This window comes from Podarcis muralis, chromosome 6 (assembly GCF_964188315.1).
Source record: "Podarcis muralis chromosome 6, rPodMur119.hap1.1, whole genome shotgun sequence".
Classification (NCBI taxonomy): Eukaryota; Metazoa; Chordata; class Lepidosauria; order Squamata; family Lacertidae; genus Podarcis; species Podarcis muralis.
The window spans coordinates 35,250,407-35,269,017 of NC_135660.1; the positions used below are offsets into that span (position 1 = coordinate 35,250,407).

General features: G+C 43.9%; 1 protein-coding gene across 1 annotated transcript in view; it reads left to right on the plus strand.

Moving 5' to 3' along the window:
- Positions 1-18,611, plus strand: part of GPC1 (glypican 1) — a 192,395-nt gene that overhangs the window by 163,614 nt on the left and 10,170 nt on the right. Inside the window, exon 4 of the mRNA XM_028730983.2 lies at positions 15,628-15,793. Coding sequence (XP_028586816.2) covers positions 15,628-15,793 — 166 coding nt within the window. The remainder of the gene's footprint in view (positions 1-15,627; positions 15,794-18,611) is intronic.

An 18,611-nucleotide genomic window follows, 5' to 3' on the forward strand; every position in this document is an offset into this window, starting at 1 on the left:
CCGAGCAGAAATGCACTGTGCTGTGTCATTTGTTGGTTATTCTTATCAATTGATCTCATCAGACAGAATTGTTAGGAGAAAGGGAGTATTCTTCGGTGCTCTAAGTTCAAATTCAAGGGAAACATTGGGAAGTTGACAGTGACTAAGTTTCTAATTTATAAATGTGATATAAAATCGTTCAAAAATGGTTGTACATCCTGTTCTCATGACCCTTCAAGTAGGTTTTTTTTAAGATTAAAAAAAGCAGGAGACTGACATAATTCAAGTGAAAGTAAAGTAAAAAAAAGGCTTATTTGGTTTTTTTTAATTGATATCAGTAGTCTTGTTCTGGGCCTGAAGAAATGATCTGACTGCTTTTAACTATATTCCCCTCCTTCCCTCCATTCTCCTGTGCCTCTAGAGTCAGATTTGTGAAGATAAAATAAATTAAAAGGCCCACTGTTGGAGAATTATGGGTGTGGGGTTCCAGGAACCACTGTTTGGGCATCCCAAGCAGGGGTGGGGGCATCATGACTTGACTTCTACAGACATCCCGTCTTTCTATCGATTTCTTAAAAGTTGAAGGTGTTCAACCACCTTTCATTTCAGTGGTTGCAGGAGCATTCCTCATATGGAACAGCTGCTTCCATTGACATTTATTGGAGCAGCTTGCACTTTCAAGAACTCCCATGTATGTATCAAAGAGCATGCAGGGCTCTGGACTGTGGATTGCATTCATGCCTCATTTGCTCTCTGCTCTTGTGGTACAGAAGTTACAGACTTTATTGCCTCCATAGATTCTCCTTCTTCCAAAGAAGAAGGAGAAGTCACCAAGTAAGAAGTAAGAAGTCTGCTTCCAGCAGATGAGGTAAAGTGTCATCAAACAAGAGGCAAAACATAACATGCAGGAGGTTGAAGAATCACTCTGTGTGTCTTGTTGGCAAGGCCATTAGCTATTAGTCTCTTATCCTAAAATATATTTGATGTCTAAGCCCAGGAAATCAATTTGACCCATATATGCATCTTCACCAGCAAACAAGGAGATCAGCCTATACCATTCCTCCTCATTACAGCCATGATGATTCCCCTGTAAATTTAGTGCAAATAAAAGGAAGGGAAATGGGCTATCCATAAAAGGGTATAAAAATAATAATAATAAATTGTCCAGTAGCACCTTATAGACCGACTAAGTTTGTTCTGGTATAAGCTTTTGTGTGCATGCACACGAAGAATCTGAAGAAGTGTGCATGCACACGAAAGCTTATACCAGGACAAACTTAGTTGGTCTATAAGGTGCTACTGGACAATTTTATTTTATTTTTATTTCGACTGCGTCAGACCAACACGGCTACCTACCTGAATGTAAAAGGGTATATGAGAGAGCCAGTAAATAATCAAGAAAGAAGATTCCACCTAAACATTAGGAAGAACTTCCTGACAGTAAGAGCAGTTCGACAGTGGAATTGGCTGCCAAGGAGTGTGGTGGAGTCTCCTTCTTTGGAGGTCTTTTAGCAGAGGCTTGACAACCATATGTCAGGAGTGCTCTGATGGTGTTTCCTGCTTGGCAGGGGGTTGGACTCGATGGCCCTTGTGGTCTATTCCAACTCTATGATTCTATGATAATCGGAGAGCAGGAGTATGTCAGTGACCACATGACAAGCAGGACTCTTGTGATTTACAGTGGTACCTTGCTTTACGAACTTAATCCATTCCAGAAGTCCGTTCTTAAACTGAGGCGCACTTTCCTTAATGAGGCCTCCCGCTGCCAGTGCCCTTCCACTGTTCAGATTCCGTTCTTAGACCAAGGTAAATTTCTCAAACCGGGACACTATTTCCGGTTTTGCGGAGTTTGTAAACCGAATCGTTCTTAAACAGGACTGTTCTTAAACCGAGGTACCACTGTATTTGTTTTTAATGACTTCTGCCTCCACGTTTTGCCTAAGTTGAAGTTCTTTCCTTGCCACCAGCTGCTGGACCTCATATCATTCTAACATTTCCGCATCACCCTTTTCAATTTGCACTTCAATAGGCTCTATATATTGCAGAAGCTCTTGCAGTGATTGAAAGGCATGTGTGCCGAGAGAGAAGTGAATAGAAGCTGCTCAAGGAATCACACATTGGAGGAGACCCAGCAACGCAAAAGTGCCCAGAGCCACAATTTCTCTTTTCCAGAAATGGCATTCAGAGTTAGTTCTCCTAATAGTCAGTGGAGGGAAAAGGTATCCTTGATGAAGGAAAAGCATCATGTTAGATTTGGAGCATTCATAATTGGGTCTGAAACTCTTCCTGATTATTTGTTGTAACAGAAGAGTGGGTGGGGAAATGATTGACAGAAGGGGAATATATTGGGTTGGTGGCCTGTGACAGTGTGAGTGACAGTTTGAAAAAGACAATGCAAGTGAGGCAGAGTTTCTCATCGTACATTTAAAGTGCTAAGATACCACTTTAAACAGTCATGACTAGTGATGTGAGGTGAGAATATTCTCCGGAGAATATTCTAGAAAATGAGAATATTCTCTGCTAGAAAATTCTCCGGAGAATATTCTCCACAAACTGTAAATTCTAATGTTAAGAACCAGTTTTACAACCCACATTTTAAAAATTTAGTAAATAATAAGTCAAGCTGTGATATTGCCAGTGTAAGTATTGAATAATGATCATTGTGTTTTATTTTCTGGAAAGAATAGCATTTATTTTAAACTTTATATTGATTTTATTAGTGTTGCACTCAAAATACTGTACCATGTAGATATGCTTATTAAAGAATGTAATGTAGCGGACCTGAGTTTTTTTAATATTCCTTTTACTTTAAAAGCTACATTTCATACATACACAACATAATTAGAATTCAAAGTTGATGGTAAATATACAGTTAGTGGCAGGCTTAGTGACTAACATGAATCATTCACGTTGAATTTTCAATTTCAAGTTTGGTGCAAAAAAATCAAAGAATGTGAATTCACTGTATCTGTACAGTATCTGTACAGTTTTTGGTTGCCATCTGAACATGTTTACCCATGAATAAACATGTATAGTAACTAATATCATTTTCAATACATTAAAATTATATCATTTTCAATGCATTAAAATGAATATTCTCCTATTTTAAATGAAAATTCTCTAATATACTCATTAATCAAGAATATTCTCGAGAATATTCTCCAAAAGATTATCTTGTGAATTTAACGTCACTAGTCATGACTTCCCCCCCATAATTCTTAAAGCTGTAGTTTGTTAAAGATGCTAGGAGTTGATTGGAGACCCCTATTCCCCTCCCACAGCTACAATTCCCAGAGTTCCCTTTGATGGGAATTGATTGATCAACTACCCTGGGAAGTGTTCTTGCCAATAACTGGGTCCCAAGCCATTTAGGGCTGTAAACATCAGAGTAAGTACCTTGAATTGGGCCTGGAAAACAGTTGGTAACCAGTACAGCTCTTTTCAGATAGAGGCAATGTGCTCATGGTCTGCTTCCCTTCCAGCATTCAAGCCACAGCATTTTGCACTAGTTGTTATTTCCAGGTCATCTTCAGGGGCATCACCCCACATTACAATTGTCCAATTTGGAGATTACCAGAGCTGGGTTAACCATGGCTAGGCTATCCCTACCAAAAACGGCCATTGTAGTTTGGCAGAATTAAGTAAAACAGGCCAATACCACAGAAGAGGCAAGATGATTTTTTGTCAGTCATTTCAAGTGAAAAACCCAGCAAGCAGTGGTGCCCTCAGCCATTTACACACCTTTATGTGTACACTGGATTTTTTTAGGGTTAGAGTGATAATTTCCCCTTAGCCTTCTATGTGTATTGATCTCTGGAGATCAGTTTGCCACCTTTTCAAAGGTCTGAATAGGCAAATGAAATGAACTGTGTATTTCACACACTTTCACACACACACACACACACACACACACACACACACACACAGACACATTTCTAGCATATTTTTAGCTCAGGCAAAATGTGTGTGTCCCAGTGATAAACTGTCTAGGATGGAAGTGAGTTGGTCAAGCACCAGGCATCTGTTGGAAAATATGTGCTATTTTAAAAATGATGTTCCGGATTAACAGAAAAATATTACAGTCTGTTGCAGACTTTGTATACTAAATCGTTTTGTAGATTCCTCTCCACTCATCACATCTAATTTGACTACAGCCCTATCGTGATACTTGGAGAGCCCTGCACATTTTCTCCTTCGTGATAATCTTTTCATTTAACATTTGTCTTGCCTCTTGGTCCTGTTCTCTAAGGCCAAGTTTGCTTCCCCACAATAGATGACTATTCAAGGACAGTTTTGCAGAAAATGAAGGATGTAAATGGGCTGAGCGAATGTAACTTTTCCAAAGCAATAATGGGAGTTGGGTTTAGGAACATCCCCATATACCTTATTATCCTCATTTCTGGATGGCTGTTCACAGCCACAGTATTCTCTGTTACTGTACCTCCTCTGGAATCATTTTCTATTTTTTGCTCACTATGTAATCCTAGTCGATTGGAGATCACGTAGCGAACAAGATGCTATCACACAATTTTATAGATTTCACATTGCTGTGCAGACAGGGGGAGAACTGCCTATTTGCTTAAGGAGCTGGGTGGTGCTGCTCTCTTCCAGCAGTGCACAGGGAGAGCAGGTCATAAAACTTCTTAACACCTGGGAGTAAGCCCCCATTGAATTCATTATGACTTACTATGGTTAGGATTGTCATGCTGGTGTATTTTGGTATGTCCTCTGTCTCATAATAGCCACTTCTTAAGGCTATATTTAGAAGCTCTTTCAAAAAGCTAAATAACTGCATCTAAAGCAGGAAACTTAAGATGACGATAAAGAAGAACTAAATGTATTTCTGCTATGCACACACATGCACGTTCATTTTATATCTTTGATTTGGATAAAGCAGGGGAGTGTGGGGGGAAATAAATCACTCTTCAAATGCAAAGGATTATGATGCTTTGCTGTTATTGCTATCTCCAGGTGCACCTCTCTTCCATAGAATATCTGCTGGCTTTTTCCTTTTTTTTGCACGTTGATAATATCTGTCAGACAGAAAACCTTGGAGCATTAGTCCCTTTAAGTGATGTATCATGAGTTCTCTGAAGTTTAAGATTCTGCCACCATGCTAGATGGGACATGCATTTTTCTAAATGCCCTGAATTGCAACTGACCACTCAACAAGAAAACACACAGCCAATCAAGTTTTTGTCGTATTTAACGGGGGAAACCCACATCTCTCCCTCCCTCTTTTACACACACACGCACACACACACACCTTTTTAGGCACGTCTCAGAGAGATGCTGAGTGCATCTCTCAGTACTGATCGTAACTGCACAATAATGGCTGGTGACAGCCTTCTTGAAATGTCAGTGTTTATCACGAACAAGGTGCTGTATCAAGGGGTGTGCTTCTGTTGCATTAGCCTCTGAAATCAACTTCATGTTGTATCAAACATCAGTATAACATCCTGACGCATTCTGTTTTGTGTACTCTTGTGTGTATGTCCCCTTGTATTGACAGGCCATTAATTCACTAACAGGGCAATCCTATGCATGTATACTTGAGCATAAGTGTGCATAAGATTGCAGCTTTAAGGGGCTTACCTACACATCACCTTAAATGTGTTGCCTGACGTGACATCAGGGTGTTTAACTAAAATCAAGAGAGGGGAGGCTGATCAAGATTAGGACCACAGATTAGAACCATTAGGAGGGGAGGTTTAACCCTTACCTCTCCTGCCACAATTGGAAAGAAATTATCCTTCTACCCCCATAGAGGAATGGGGGGAATCTCTCACTGGTGCCAACTCTCACTAGTTTCACTGTTTCTATGCCGAGGGATCCCCCGCCCCCCGGATGACGGCAGCTAAATATTCCCTCTCCATGTGCTGTAGCATCAGTCTAAATCCCATCCCAACTTGGTGTCACTTCAAGCAGTTTAAAGTGATGCAGAGTACTACAGTGGTACCCCGCAAGACGAACGCCTCGCGAGACGAAAAACTCGCAAAACGAAAGGTTTTTTCGTTTTCGAGTTGCCTCGCAAGACGAATTTCCCTATGGGCTTGCTTCGCAAAACGAAGCTTGCCCCGGGGACAGCGGGTCTTCTCTTTTGAAGCAAGGGGCGGCGGGGAGATCGCTTCTCCCCACCGCCCCTTGCTTCAAAAGAGGTCTGGGGGCAGCGGGAAGCGCTTCCCGCTGCCCCTGGACCTCTTTTGAAGCAAGCGGCTGCGCTTCTCTACGCAGCCGCTTGCTTCAAAAGAGGTCCCGGACCTCTTTTGAAGCAAGCGGCTGCGGGGAGATCGCTTTTCTCCGCAGCCGCTTCCTTCAAAAGAGGTCCCGGACCCCTTTTGAAGCAAGCGGCTGCGGGGAGATCGCTTCTCTACGCAGCCGCTTGCTTCAAAAGAGGTCCCGGACCTCTTTTGAAGCAAGCGGCTGCGGGGAGATCGCTTTTCTCCGCAGCCGCTTCCTTCAAAAGAGGTCCCGGACCCCTTTTGAAGCAAGCGGCTGCGGGGAGATCGCTTTTCTCCGCAGCCGCTTCTTTCAAAAGAGGTCCCGGACCCCTTTTGAAGCAAGCGGCTGCGGGGAGATCGCTTTTCTCCGCAGCCGCTTGCTTCAAAAGAGGTCCCGGACCCCTTTTGAAGCAAGCGGCTGCGGGGAGATCGCTTTTCTCCGCAGCCGCTTCCTTCAAAAGAGGTCCCGGACCCCTTTTGAAGCAAGCGGCTGCGGGGAGATCGCTTTTCTCCGCAGCCGCTTCCTTCAAAAGAGGTCCCGGACCCCTTTTGAAGCAAGCGGCTGCGGGGAGATCGCTTCTCTACGCAGCCGCTTGCTTCAAAAGAGGTCCCGGACCTCTTTTGAAGCAAGCGGCTGCGGGGAGATCGCTTTTCTCCGCAGCCGCTTCCTTCAAAAGAGGTCCCGGACCCCTTTTGAAGCAAGCGGCTGCGGGGAGATCGCTTTTCTCCGCAGCCGCTTCTTTCAAAAGAGGTCCCGGACCCCTTTTGAAGCAAGCGGCTGCGGGGAGATCGCTTCTCTCCGCAGCCGCTTGCTTCAAAAGAGGTCCAGGGAACACCTGCCCCAGCCGCCCCGCTTCGGAACGCTGCTCCGAAGCGGGGCTGTGGGGCGGGAACCTCGCACCCTGCCGCCGGGCATCGGAACGAGGTCCTGGACCTCTTCTGAAGGCAGGCGGTGGCAAAAGTCTTTGCTCCCCCCGCCTGCCTTCCCGGGACAGCGGAGACTTCTCCGCTGCCCCGGGCGATCTTAAAATGCTGGCGGGCGGGAGCGAAGCGTTCGCTGCCGACCCCCAGCATTTTAAAATCTCCCCGGGGCAGCGGAGACTTTGCTCCCGCCCGCCAGCATTTTAAAATCGCCCCGGGACAGCAGGGGCTTTTAAAATGCTGGCGGTCGGCAGCAAAGACCTCCTGTCCCCGGAGCTTGCAGGGCGGGAGGTGGGAAGAAGGGCTTTTCTTCCCACCGCCAGCCTTCAGAACAGCCTTCTGAAGGCTGGCAGTGGGAAAAAAGCCCTTGTCCCCCCCCCCCCAGCCTTCAGAAGAGGTCGGGGGACAGACTGTCCCCGGACCTGGTCTGAAGGCGGTTTCCCTAGGAACGCATTAATTGATTTTCAATGCATTCCTATGGGAAACCATGCATCGCAAGACGAAAAACTCGCAAGACGAAGAGAATTGCGGAACGAATTAATTTCGTCTTGCGAGGCACCACTGTAGTTAGTTCTCTAATTTGCTTTTGTGAAGTTTTAACAAAGGCTGAAGTGATTTGAAAGTGAGGAAAATGACCCTTGAGTCATTAAGAATTTCTGACTCATCTGTTTCGGTGGAGGCTGTTTTCATCATTACAGAGCATGAACTGGCAACCCACAAGTGTTCTTGATGGTATAAACAATCCTTTAATGAGTTCCATCATAATATATTTATTGTTTAATGCAGGAACTAGTGAAATGGCCCATCCTTGTGATGGATAGGGTATATGTAGATATTGCAGACAGAGACCCCTGTGGCCTTTCCCCATCATTCCTCTTGAGTACTATCCATTGAGGAAAGTATTATTTGTAAAGGCCCAACAAGAGGCAGTTCAAAATCGTAGGCAGGACAGAGTGAGACATAGTGAAAGAAAAAGGTAAAAGAAAGTTGGAAACGGACAGCTGTCTTTGCCAGACACCTTGGTTCTCAAACTTCATCCATTCTGGGAGCCTGTTCGACTCCCAAAACCATTCGAAAACCAAGGCGTAGCTTCTGAGCTTCTTGCACTCAAGTAGAAGCCACGTTGGACTTTTGGCTTCCAAAAAAATGTTCACAAACTGGAACACTTACTTCCGGGTTTGCGTCGTTCAGGAGCTGATCTGTTCGACAACTAAGCCGTTTGAGAACCAGGGTACCACTGTATATATGTCTGTTAGTAAATACTTTTGGTTTATATTTTTAACCCAGATGGTAATTTATTCTTGGCAATAGATAACTGCAGCTTGCACAATGCCAGTTTTACACACCTGGCCAGGTCAGCATGGTGCTGAGCTTGCAGATCAAGTTTGACAGGCGAGTGACAAAAGGTAGATGCTCCTTGAGCGTGTGTTGAGTCTTTGTCAAAGTTAGACTGCCTGTAACTTCCCTTCTCCCTCCTCGTCAATTGTTCAAAAGGACAGGAAAGCAATATATTGTTGTGCATTTGAAATGAACAGCAAACCTCTGGTTGACTCCTTAGTTAGAATACCTTGGCATGAAAATAATGAAATGTGTATATTAAGAACATATCAGATTACATTTGCCTTGATCTGTTACTTATCTAAATTATTTATTCATTCCCAAAGGATTAATGTGCGTACGAACAAAGAAATTCTTCACTAGGAAATTTAGACAGGTCTGAACAAGTTTTTTTTTTAACACCGATCCCTCCCTAATATGACCCTTGGAAAATGCCTCTTTAATTCCCCTCAATTAAAAGGTAAAGACAGATTGCAAGCGTCTGGCAGAGCTTTCCTCCACACCTGCTCAACGAAAGCATGTAGGAACACATCTCAGTGAGAGAGATGCCCACTTGCCAGATTTTATCTGCAGCGACTGCTGCTGAGTGAGACCATAAGGAAGAAACTTTAGGAGAACTGTGTTTGCATAAAGATTGCATTGTTGTTTCTCTTCACTGAGTTGTCAAGTGATATTAGAAAGGCCTTCACAATCCTGAAGATTTGACCTGGTATGAACTGATCTTCATGAAATTCTTGTCTTAATGAAAGTAGCATTGACAGGAGTGCACCCAGGTATTTCAGCAGATGCGGTTACAAGAACAGGATTGATGGTGCTTGGCAAAACCATTCGCTGTCATGTACTGCATTCACACTGCACCAGACTGTTTAAAAATGGAACAAATCTTGTTATCCTTTGCTTTGGCTACAGTCCTTGTGTTCTGATTTCCATGCACCCAGAAATGACAGGCTTTAATCTGATAATTGTTATGTTGATCATTGAGTGTTTTGGTTTAAGATAGTCCTCTCCACTCCCGCCTACGTAACTTTTCATCAGTTTTGAATTAGCAAGAGAAATTTTACTTGGCAATGATTTGAGTGAAAAGCAGCATTTTCAGAAATATTCCAGCTATTCAGAATGGGAGTAGGGTATGTTTTAAAAACAATTTATTGGATCAAAGCACGTCATGAGGATGATCCAGCTAATCAGCCCTTTTCAGTTCCACTGATTGCAGTAGGAAAGGCTTATGCATATGCTGAACTCTCATATTAGAAGCAATGAGATGTGTCTGTTCAACTTTGACTTAATTGTACCCCATATCGACATGTTTCCCATGTTTTTATTGATTGGTCGATTGAATTTATATACCGCCCTATACCCAGAGGCTCAGGGCAGTTCACAGAATAAAATCAAAATATAAGACCACAAAATACATAATCAAAATAAAAATATCAACCCAATAACCCCTGTCTTCCATTTATGACCTTTCTTGTGTGGTTGCATGCTGGGGGTTGCTGCAACAGCTGGTGTGCACAGGAAATGTGTTTTGTGAATTAAAAAGAGAAATCAGTGGAATCCATAAAGACTTAAGCCATTTCCACACAGAGACAGCAAATGTGATGCCATCTTTTCCACCCATCCGCATGACCCAGTTCTTATGACCATTTGGGGACTCTCCCTCTGCCTCCTATCAATAGGATGCAAGGACCAGCATGTCATCCTCCAAGCACTGTGTGCCTGAAAATGGAACCAGTGGTACTCCACCATGTGCTGTTTTTCCCCACTCACACAGTGCTGCTACAGGCTGCTGGAATCCTCTTCCTTGTTTATCCACATATGCACATAGAGGAAAGTGAACAACAGCCTGGACAGCTTGTGAAATACTGAACGGTCCAGTATGAGAAAGCACAGTCAACTAAGAGTTGTGTAAGGAACCATGAGGGAGCTATATTGCATTTATCAAATACTACCTGAGGAATACTAATGGCTGCAGTTGGAAACATTTCTCAGTACCAGTAGCAAATAATGACTTACGCAGAGGAACATTGCATGTGAAGCATGGACTGATATGAATCTTAACTTCTTAAACAATGATGCCACAAAGCTTAGATAGGGGGTGTGGTTGGTTTAGGATCAGAATATTTCCCTAAGGTCCTGAAACCCTGATTTCAATCTTTGCTTTGTGGTTGCATCCATTGTAGGAACTTGATTAGGACTCTTTATTCAAGTAGATGAAATTACTGTTTGCCTGAGATCCCTTTATGTTAGGACAAATGCATGTTGATATAGTAGCTCTCCACTCTACAGTCTCCATTTCACCTAAATCAAGAAAGTATTAGGATCCTTACCAGGGCTAGCCCAACACATTTTGCTGCCTAAGATGAAGGACAAGATGGAATCGCCAGCATTCCATAAACAGATGCCATCCTGACTGGTAATTGAACCTTCCTTCATCACTGCACATGAGGCATGAGGTCATTTTAGGGAGCCCATGTGGCAACAGAGGAAAATGACTGGGGGCTCAGGAGGAATTGTAGGGGGTTGATGTTGCTGCCACCTGAGGTGGTTACCTCGCCCTGTCTAATTGTAGAGCCAGCAATCCTAAGGAATACTGAAGGCTGCACGGATTGATGGGTTTGCCATACTATAACTATTCAGTTATAGATGTATGTATATTCAGTAGAGATGTATGGAAGTGAGTGTATGGAAGTGAGAGCTGGACCATAAAGAAGGCTGATCGCCGAAGAATTGGTGCTTTTGAATTATGGTGCTGGAGGAGACTCTTGAGAGTCCCATGGACTGCAAGATGATCAAATGTATCCATTCTTAAGGAAATCAGCCCTGAGTGCTCACTGGAAGGACAGATCGTGAAGTTGAGGCTCCAGTACTTTGGCCACCTCATGAGAAGAGAAGACTCCCTGGAAAAGACCCTGATGTTGGGAAAGATGGAGGGCACAAGGAGAAGGGGACGACAGAGGACGAGATGGTTGGACAGTGTTCTTGAACATGAGTCTGACCAAACTGCGGGAGGCAGTGGAAGACAGGAGTGCCTGGCGTGCTCTGGTCCATGGGGTCACGAAGAGTCGGACACGACTAAACGACTAAACAACAACAACAACTATTCAGTTTATAAGTACCTGTCAGGGGTGCCTCAGGTCCCAGCTCACAGAGGACCAACGCCAGTGTCTCTTTATATACAGAAGTCTTTATTGAAGTTCATTGTTGGTTTTACATCCATGGCGCGCATCCCTACGTCTGTAGCTCTAGACCGTCGAAGCTCCGTCTGACTCTTCCCCTCCCCTACACCAGTTTAACACCCTAGCTTTGCTCCACCTCTTCCTCTGCTCTTTTCTCCTCTGGGTCCTCCTGCCCCCTGGGGTTCCACCCCTCCTGGACTCTTCGGAGGCGGATTCCTCTGACTCCTCCCCCTGTCTCCGGCGGGCTTTGGGACCTGGCTCCCAATCCGGATTTTCTGCTGACCCGCGCGCCTGCACATTTGAACTTGGCGCGCGCGCCCAGCCAGCCACTTTCCTCCTAACGGCTACACTGCTCCTGTCACTGCTTCCTCCTTCAGAGGGGCTGGCTGGAAATGACCTCTGCTCCGCCCCTCCACTCTCCGACGGAGGCGTGGTCAGCTCTGGCTCTCTCTCTCTCCCTGCTAGAGTGGACGCCGGTTCTGATCTGTGGGTTTCTTCCCCCCCGCTACGCTCTGGCAGGGAAGCTGGCCCTGATCTCCAGCTGCCGCTTGGGGACTCACCGCTGGCCCCCCTTGCCCTGACCCTAGGCGCCTCTTTCTGAGAATCTTCTGATTCGCTGGAGAGACTCATGGAATCTCTCGGGTCACTGTCATACCCTCCTAAGCTCCCCTCAGATTCCTCCCCTTCGCTCTCCAACTCCTCTTTCCCCTTTGGCTCAGCCCCTGAGCCCCTGACAGTACCCTAACAGCAAGCATTAATGCACATTTCCAAAGACTGTGTATCATATCTGTCTTCTCAAGGAACTTCAGTTTGAACCAGGAGTTTCACTTAATCCATGATACCTCCATGGTGGCTTTGTTTGTTTGAGAGCCTGATCTCGTAATTGTACTGCTTTTTCCCATGCACTTGCTCCAAACTTTGGCGCCAGCTCAGAGTGCCTGGATAATTCTGTGGAATGCTCTGACCTGGACATTGTGTTCTGGGCTTTGATGTACAACTGAAAAAATAGCTTATATTCTCCAGGAATCTGTTCTGTACACTAGTGCTGGATTACATTAGAAACCAGAACTGCCGTGGAACAATTCCAGCACTTGCCTTTCCGTATCTGGGATAGATCTGAAGATGATTCTGCGTGATCCATGCACACAGAAATCCATTTCAGGTGGAACTGGTCTTTAGGCTGTTTGTACAGCTGCACACTGGGGGTATTTGTCAGTCTTTCCCTCCCCTCTCCTTTCAGTCTTTAAGAATATTATAAATCTTCTTGGAATTCAGATGCAATATACCCAAAATCCATTCTGGGAACTCACGTAAATCCCATTTCCCTGTTCTGTTTTGTAGCCTGCCGGTGCATGTCATGATTCTGTTTAGACTCTCAGGTCTCCGCTTTTACATTATGCTGGTGGCATGGGAGCTATTGAAGCACATTTCATTCCCATGCCACTGAAGCAACATGGAATATCCACACTCCACCCCATGCCAACATTGCCCCAGCTTACGAGAAAGGAGGTAAAGCACATGGTTGCCTGACAAAGGGCCTTTTCACATGTGACTCTCGTGACTATAGAATGATCTCCTCAGGCAGACTTGTCCTGTGTTGAGTTTGATGTATTTTTAGTGCTAGGTGAAAACTTTAGTTTTGTAGGCCTTTTTCAATTTTAAAGTTTATTTAGATTGTTGTTTTAACCTGCTCTGGTACTAATATACTTTTTATTGCTCTTGTGCCGGTTGTTTTTACTTCTAAATCTTGCTTACCCTCTCTGAAAACCCTTTGGCTGAACATCAGGAATAAAAAAAGTCCCAAATAAATAAACAATAAATACGTGTGGGTTGCTTCCCTGCCAGAGGGTAGCCTGCTGGTCTCCACACCTGGTGATGGTCAATCTGATCAAAAACCATGCCTAGAATACTTTCAAACATTCTTTCCATAGGAAATTCGGGTTTTGAGCATTTGGTTGTTTATTAAAAAAGAAAAGCCTTTTATCTTTGCAGCACCTTCAAGATTAACTTGTTTTATTTTAACTCTATGAGCTTTTGTAGACTCCAGTCTGCTTCATCGGATACTGAAATGGACATCTAGGGACAAAATGAAAGTGTATGACAGAGTGAACTGTCTATGAAAGGTCATGCTGGCAAAATAAAATAAGTTTGACTTAAAGTTCCCACAAAGACCAAGCCTTTTCTTTTAAAATATCTCCATAATAATCATTCTTGGGAGCGAACTAATAACTGAAAACTGTTAACATGGCAATGTTAAGAAACCATAAATAAGGTTTGGCAAGGCACATGGAAGAGGAACAAACTAAAAGGCAAGTAGTTTCTTGCTACTGCTTTTTGTCGTACACACAGAATGATTTTCACTACTTATACACAGTGATTCTGTAGGGCTGTGTGTTTCTCATGTGCCTGTGGTCATGTTCTCTTCCTAATGAGGTGGACCATAGTCGATGAAAGCATATGCCATAATAAATTTGTTAGACTTTAGGATGCCAAGAGATTCTTAACTGTTTTTGCTGCAAGAGATTAACGTTCCTACCCTTCTGGAAACGGGGTCTTGTTTTTGTTTTTCTCCATTAGGGCAAGCTGAGTACAGGCCTGTTTCTAGAAGACTGGTTAGCTGGGAAAGGGAAGGAGCTCCTTCTCTGTAAACTTTTCCTCTGAACAGTCCCCACTTTTAAATCATTACTATTTTTGTTTCGCGCCCTTAACTTGACATCACAATAATGCCAAATGAAAATCTTGCATGTCAACACTTTTAATAAGTCTTGGTCTTTTAGATTTTTTTTAATCGGTGGGATTATTGTGTGTGTGTGTGTGTGTGTTGTTTTTCTCTGGTTGATTAATTTCTGTTCTTTGAAACTATTATCCTTTGATTGCCTTGCTATTTACAGAAGGACTGAAGTGCCACCCAGTGATCACCAGAGGGGACTGAAATGATTCCGACAAATTTAATCCCAGGCATTAAGACTCATATGCCTCAATCCAGTGCCAATTCAGCTAGGAGCACTGCATGTGTGTGTCCCTAGCTGAATTTGGAAACCTATGTGGTCTGGGTGAATGCCTGACTGTGCCACAGTGCGCGGACCTTGGGAGCCTGCAACAGGGCATGAAGATTCTGCCCCAGCCTTGGTGTTCTGTAGCTTGCAGATTCCTAAACATGGAGATTCCCTATCTAGCTGCCATAACGGGCCTCTCCTCCACTAATTTATCCAGGCCCCTTTTAAAGCCATTATTCACATGTTGCACTGAGCACAGGTATAAACTGTGGACAACTGTCTGTGTTCTTGATTTGTGCAGCTCAGACTTTACACTCGTTCTTGTTAGTCCTTAACGTCCCACGAGGCTCTCCGTTGTTTTTGTTGCAGGCATCTTAACATTGATATTTTATGTCACTGTTTGGCTTTTGACAGTATTTGATATTTAGGTTCAACAGTTTTGTGACAGTTTGAGCCATTACCCAGAATGATATTTAACATTTTATCATTGTTGTCATTCTTAACAGTATTTAGTAGCCGGCAGCTTTTGACACTTGCTTTTTCATACCTGGCAAAACCCTCAAGAGTGGCCGACCGGTCTAAGGGACTCAAAACGTTAATTTTCAAGGTCACATTTTAGTCAGATTCTACATTTAAGAATTTGAAACATTGTGAGGTTTTTCGTTCTGCTCAGCTCTAATGATAGACTTAAATTTGAGATAAATTTAGCCATACCCATGAATTTCAGATAGTAAACTATTTACTGTTCTCCTTAATGAGCACAAGGATTTGTTTTCAAATTGTACAGATTGCTGTGTGTGTGTTTCTCCCCCCCCCCCTTTCCCCCAAATCCCTTCTGCTTTCTTTGTGTGTCTGTTTGTTTATTTAGATTGTAAATCTGCAGGCAGGACTCTTGTTCTCTTTTATCCTGCATTTTATATTGTACAGCTGCTGCTTCTGTCTTTCATTTTCTTTTTCTGGTGGCACTTAGGAAATAATGGCTGTGTTCTTTTAAAGGTCCCACTGAGCCAATATTGCACTCGGGCTATTATGAAGCTGATGTACTGTGCACACTGCCGGGGCATGTCCAACGTAAAGCCCTGCAACGGCTATTGCCGCAACGTCTTGAAAGGCTGCCTGGCCAATCAAGCAGACCTGGACCCTGAATGGAAGAACCTGATTGGTAAGAAGAGCAGGCAACTGCACATTATTTCACTTTGGCTGGTCTTTTGCATGTAATTTCCCCCCTCCCTTTCCCGTCCCCCAATCAATAGAGTGCAGTTTTGGAGATCAAACAGATCAATTGATAGAAGCATTCACAATCCCTTTGCACTAAATTCTAAACACTATCGATATGTGTAGATGTTTCTGAAGCACCACTTCATCCTGTAGACTAAGTGCATACCTGCATCTCGGCTTCCCATGCTCTGGGCCTGGATGCTTTTAACTGCTATGGAATTGCAAAGTGGCCTTGTAAAAAGCTATTTCATTCTAGAAGATCCCAGATTCAGCATTTAGCACTGGGTTACGCAAACTGTCGCTCTCAGCAGACCTGAACTTGCCTCTCTCTGTAGTGTGAGGAGAACAAACAGAAGCATGGGCTAAAGAGCCTGGAATACGTGCGCATGGTGTTAGGAAAGAAATTTGGGTGACCATTGGGTGATCATTTGGCCATTCAAAATCCACCAATGTTTTGGTCAAATAACAAATTTCCTTTTGAGAAATTTGAATAAAATGAATCACAGATCGGGAGCAGCAACGTCTTTTTTCTCCCGAAAGCTCTGTGCGTATCTGCAATTATACAAACATTTAGAAGGAGTGGCATTCATCAGCAGAATGAACAGGACAATTGCTGGAATCACCAAGGGAGAGAAGACTAGGCTAGCTTTGCAGTATTCCCCCTTAATTAACTTGTGAGTCCTGTGGCAATAAGTATGTGCTTCAACACACGGGGGAATTAGTGGGTTGTCTTTGTTTTTGTTTTTATTATGTATTTTGTGTTTTTTATATTGTGGGTTTGTTTTTGTTGTGAACCACCCTGCGATCTGCGGGTGTAGGGCGGTATACAAATTTAATAAATAAATAAATAAATTGACAGAAGTCATCACCACCCTTTCTGTAAGACCTTAGAAGGCTTTTAAAAGTTGCTGTTCCTTGTTTGCCCCATTGTTATTACCGGTTAATTTTAGTACAAGTAGGAGGATGAAATGGAGTCTAATTCCTAATACTTGAACCTATGGGCTTGACATCTTTTGTTGGTTTAAGCTTGTTCTGGAGACCCACTGAATGAAGTTGTTTGTGTGAGAAATAGACACAGTACAGCTTCTACTGCATGCAGTGCTGACATGGTATTGAGAGCCAGCATGCTATAGTGGCTAGGTCTGGGGAGATCCGGGTTCAAATCCCTGCTCGGCCATCAAGGTCACTGAGTGACTCTGGGCCAGCCTGACCCTGCATCACAGGGTTGTTGTGAGGATAAAGTTGGAGGTGAGAATCATGCCTGCCACCCTGAACTCTTTGGAGGAAAGTTGGTGATATAGATGTAAAATAATAATGAGAAGAAGGAGGAGGAGGCTAGGAATGTTGTTGTTTAGTCGTTTAGTCGTGTCCGACTCTTCGTGACCCCATGGACCAGAGCACGCCAGGCACCTCTGTCCTCCACTACCTCCCGCAGTTTGGTCAAACTCATGCTGGTAACCTCGAAAACACTATCCAACCATCTTGTCCTCTGTCTCCCCCTTCTCCTTGTGCCCTCCATCTTTCCCAGCATCAGTGTCTTCTCCAGGGAGTCTTCTCTTCTCATGAGGTGGCCAAAGTATTGGAGCCTCAGCTTCACGATCTGTCCTTCCAGTGAGCACTCAGGGCTGATTTCCTTAAGAATGGATGTGTTTGATCTTCTTGCGGACCTTTGTTGGCAAGGTGACGTCTCTACTTCTCAAGATGCTGTCTAGGCCTGTCATTGCCCTTCTCCCAAGAAGCAGGCGTCTTTTAATTTCGTGGCTGCTGTCACCATCTGCAGTGATCATGGAGCCCAAGAAAGTAAAATCTCTCACTGCCTCCATTTCTTCCCCTTCTATTTGCCAGGAGGTGATGGGACCAGTGGCCATGATCTTCGTTTTTTTGATGTTGAGCTTCAGACCATATTTTGCGCTCTCCTCTTTCACCCTCATTAAAAGGTTCTTTAATTCCTCCTCACTTTCTGCCATCAAGGTTGTGTCATCTGCATATCTGAGGTTGTTGATATTTCTTCCGGCAATCTTGATTCCAGCTTGGGATTCATCCAGCCCAGCCTTTCGCATGATGTATTCTGCATATAAATTAAATAAGCAGGGAGACAAAATACAGCCTTGTCGTACTCCTTTCCCAATTTTGAACCAATCAGTTGTTCCATATCCAGTTCTAACTGTAGCTTCTTGTCCCACATAGAGATTTCTCAGGAGACAGATGAGGTGATCAGGCACTCCCATTTCTTTAAGAACTTGCCATAGTTTGCTGTGTTTTTAAAAATAAAAATAAAAATTCCTAGTGCATATATGATACTTGTAATCATAAGAATTACAGGAAAAAGAATTATAAGAAAAAAGCAGAGACATCACCTTGCCAACAAAGGTCCGTATAGTTAAAGCCATGGTTTTCCCAGTAGTGATGTATGGAAGTGAGACCTGGACCATAAAGAAGGCTGATCGCTGAAGAATTGATGCTTTTGAATTATGGTGCTGGAGGAGACTCTTGAGAGTCCCATGGACTGCAAGAAGATCAAACCTATCCATTCTTAAGGAAATCAGCCCTGAGTGCTCACTAGAAGGACAGATCGTGAAGCTGAGGCTCCAATACTTTGGCCACCTCATGAGAAGAGAAGACTCCCTGGAAAAGACCCTGATGTTGGGAAAGATGGAGGGCACAAGGAGAAGGGGACGACAGAGAACGAGATGGTTGGACAGTGTTCTCGAAACTACCAACATGAGTTTGACCAAACTGCGGGAGGCAGTGGAAGACAGGAG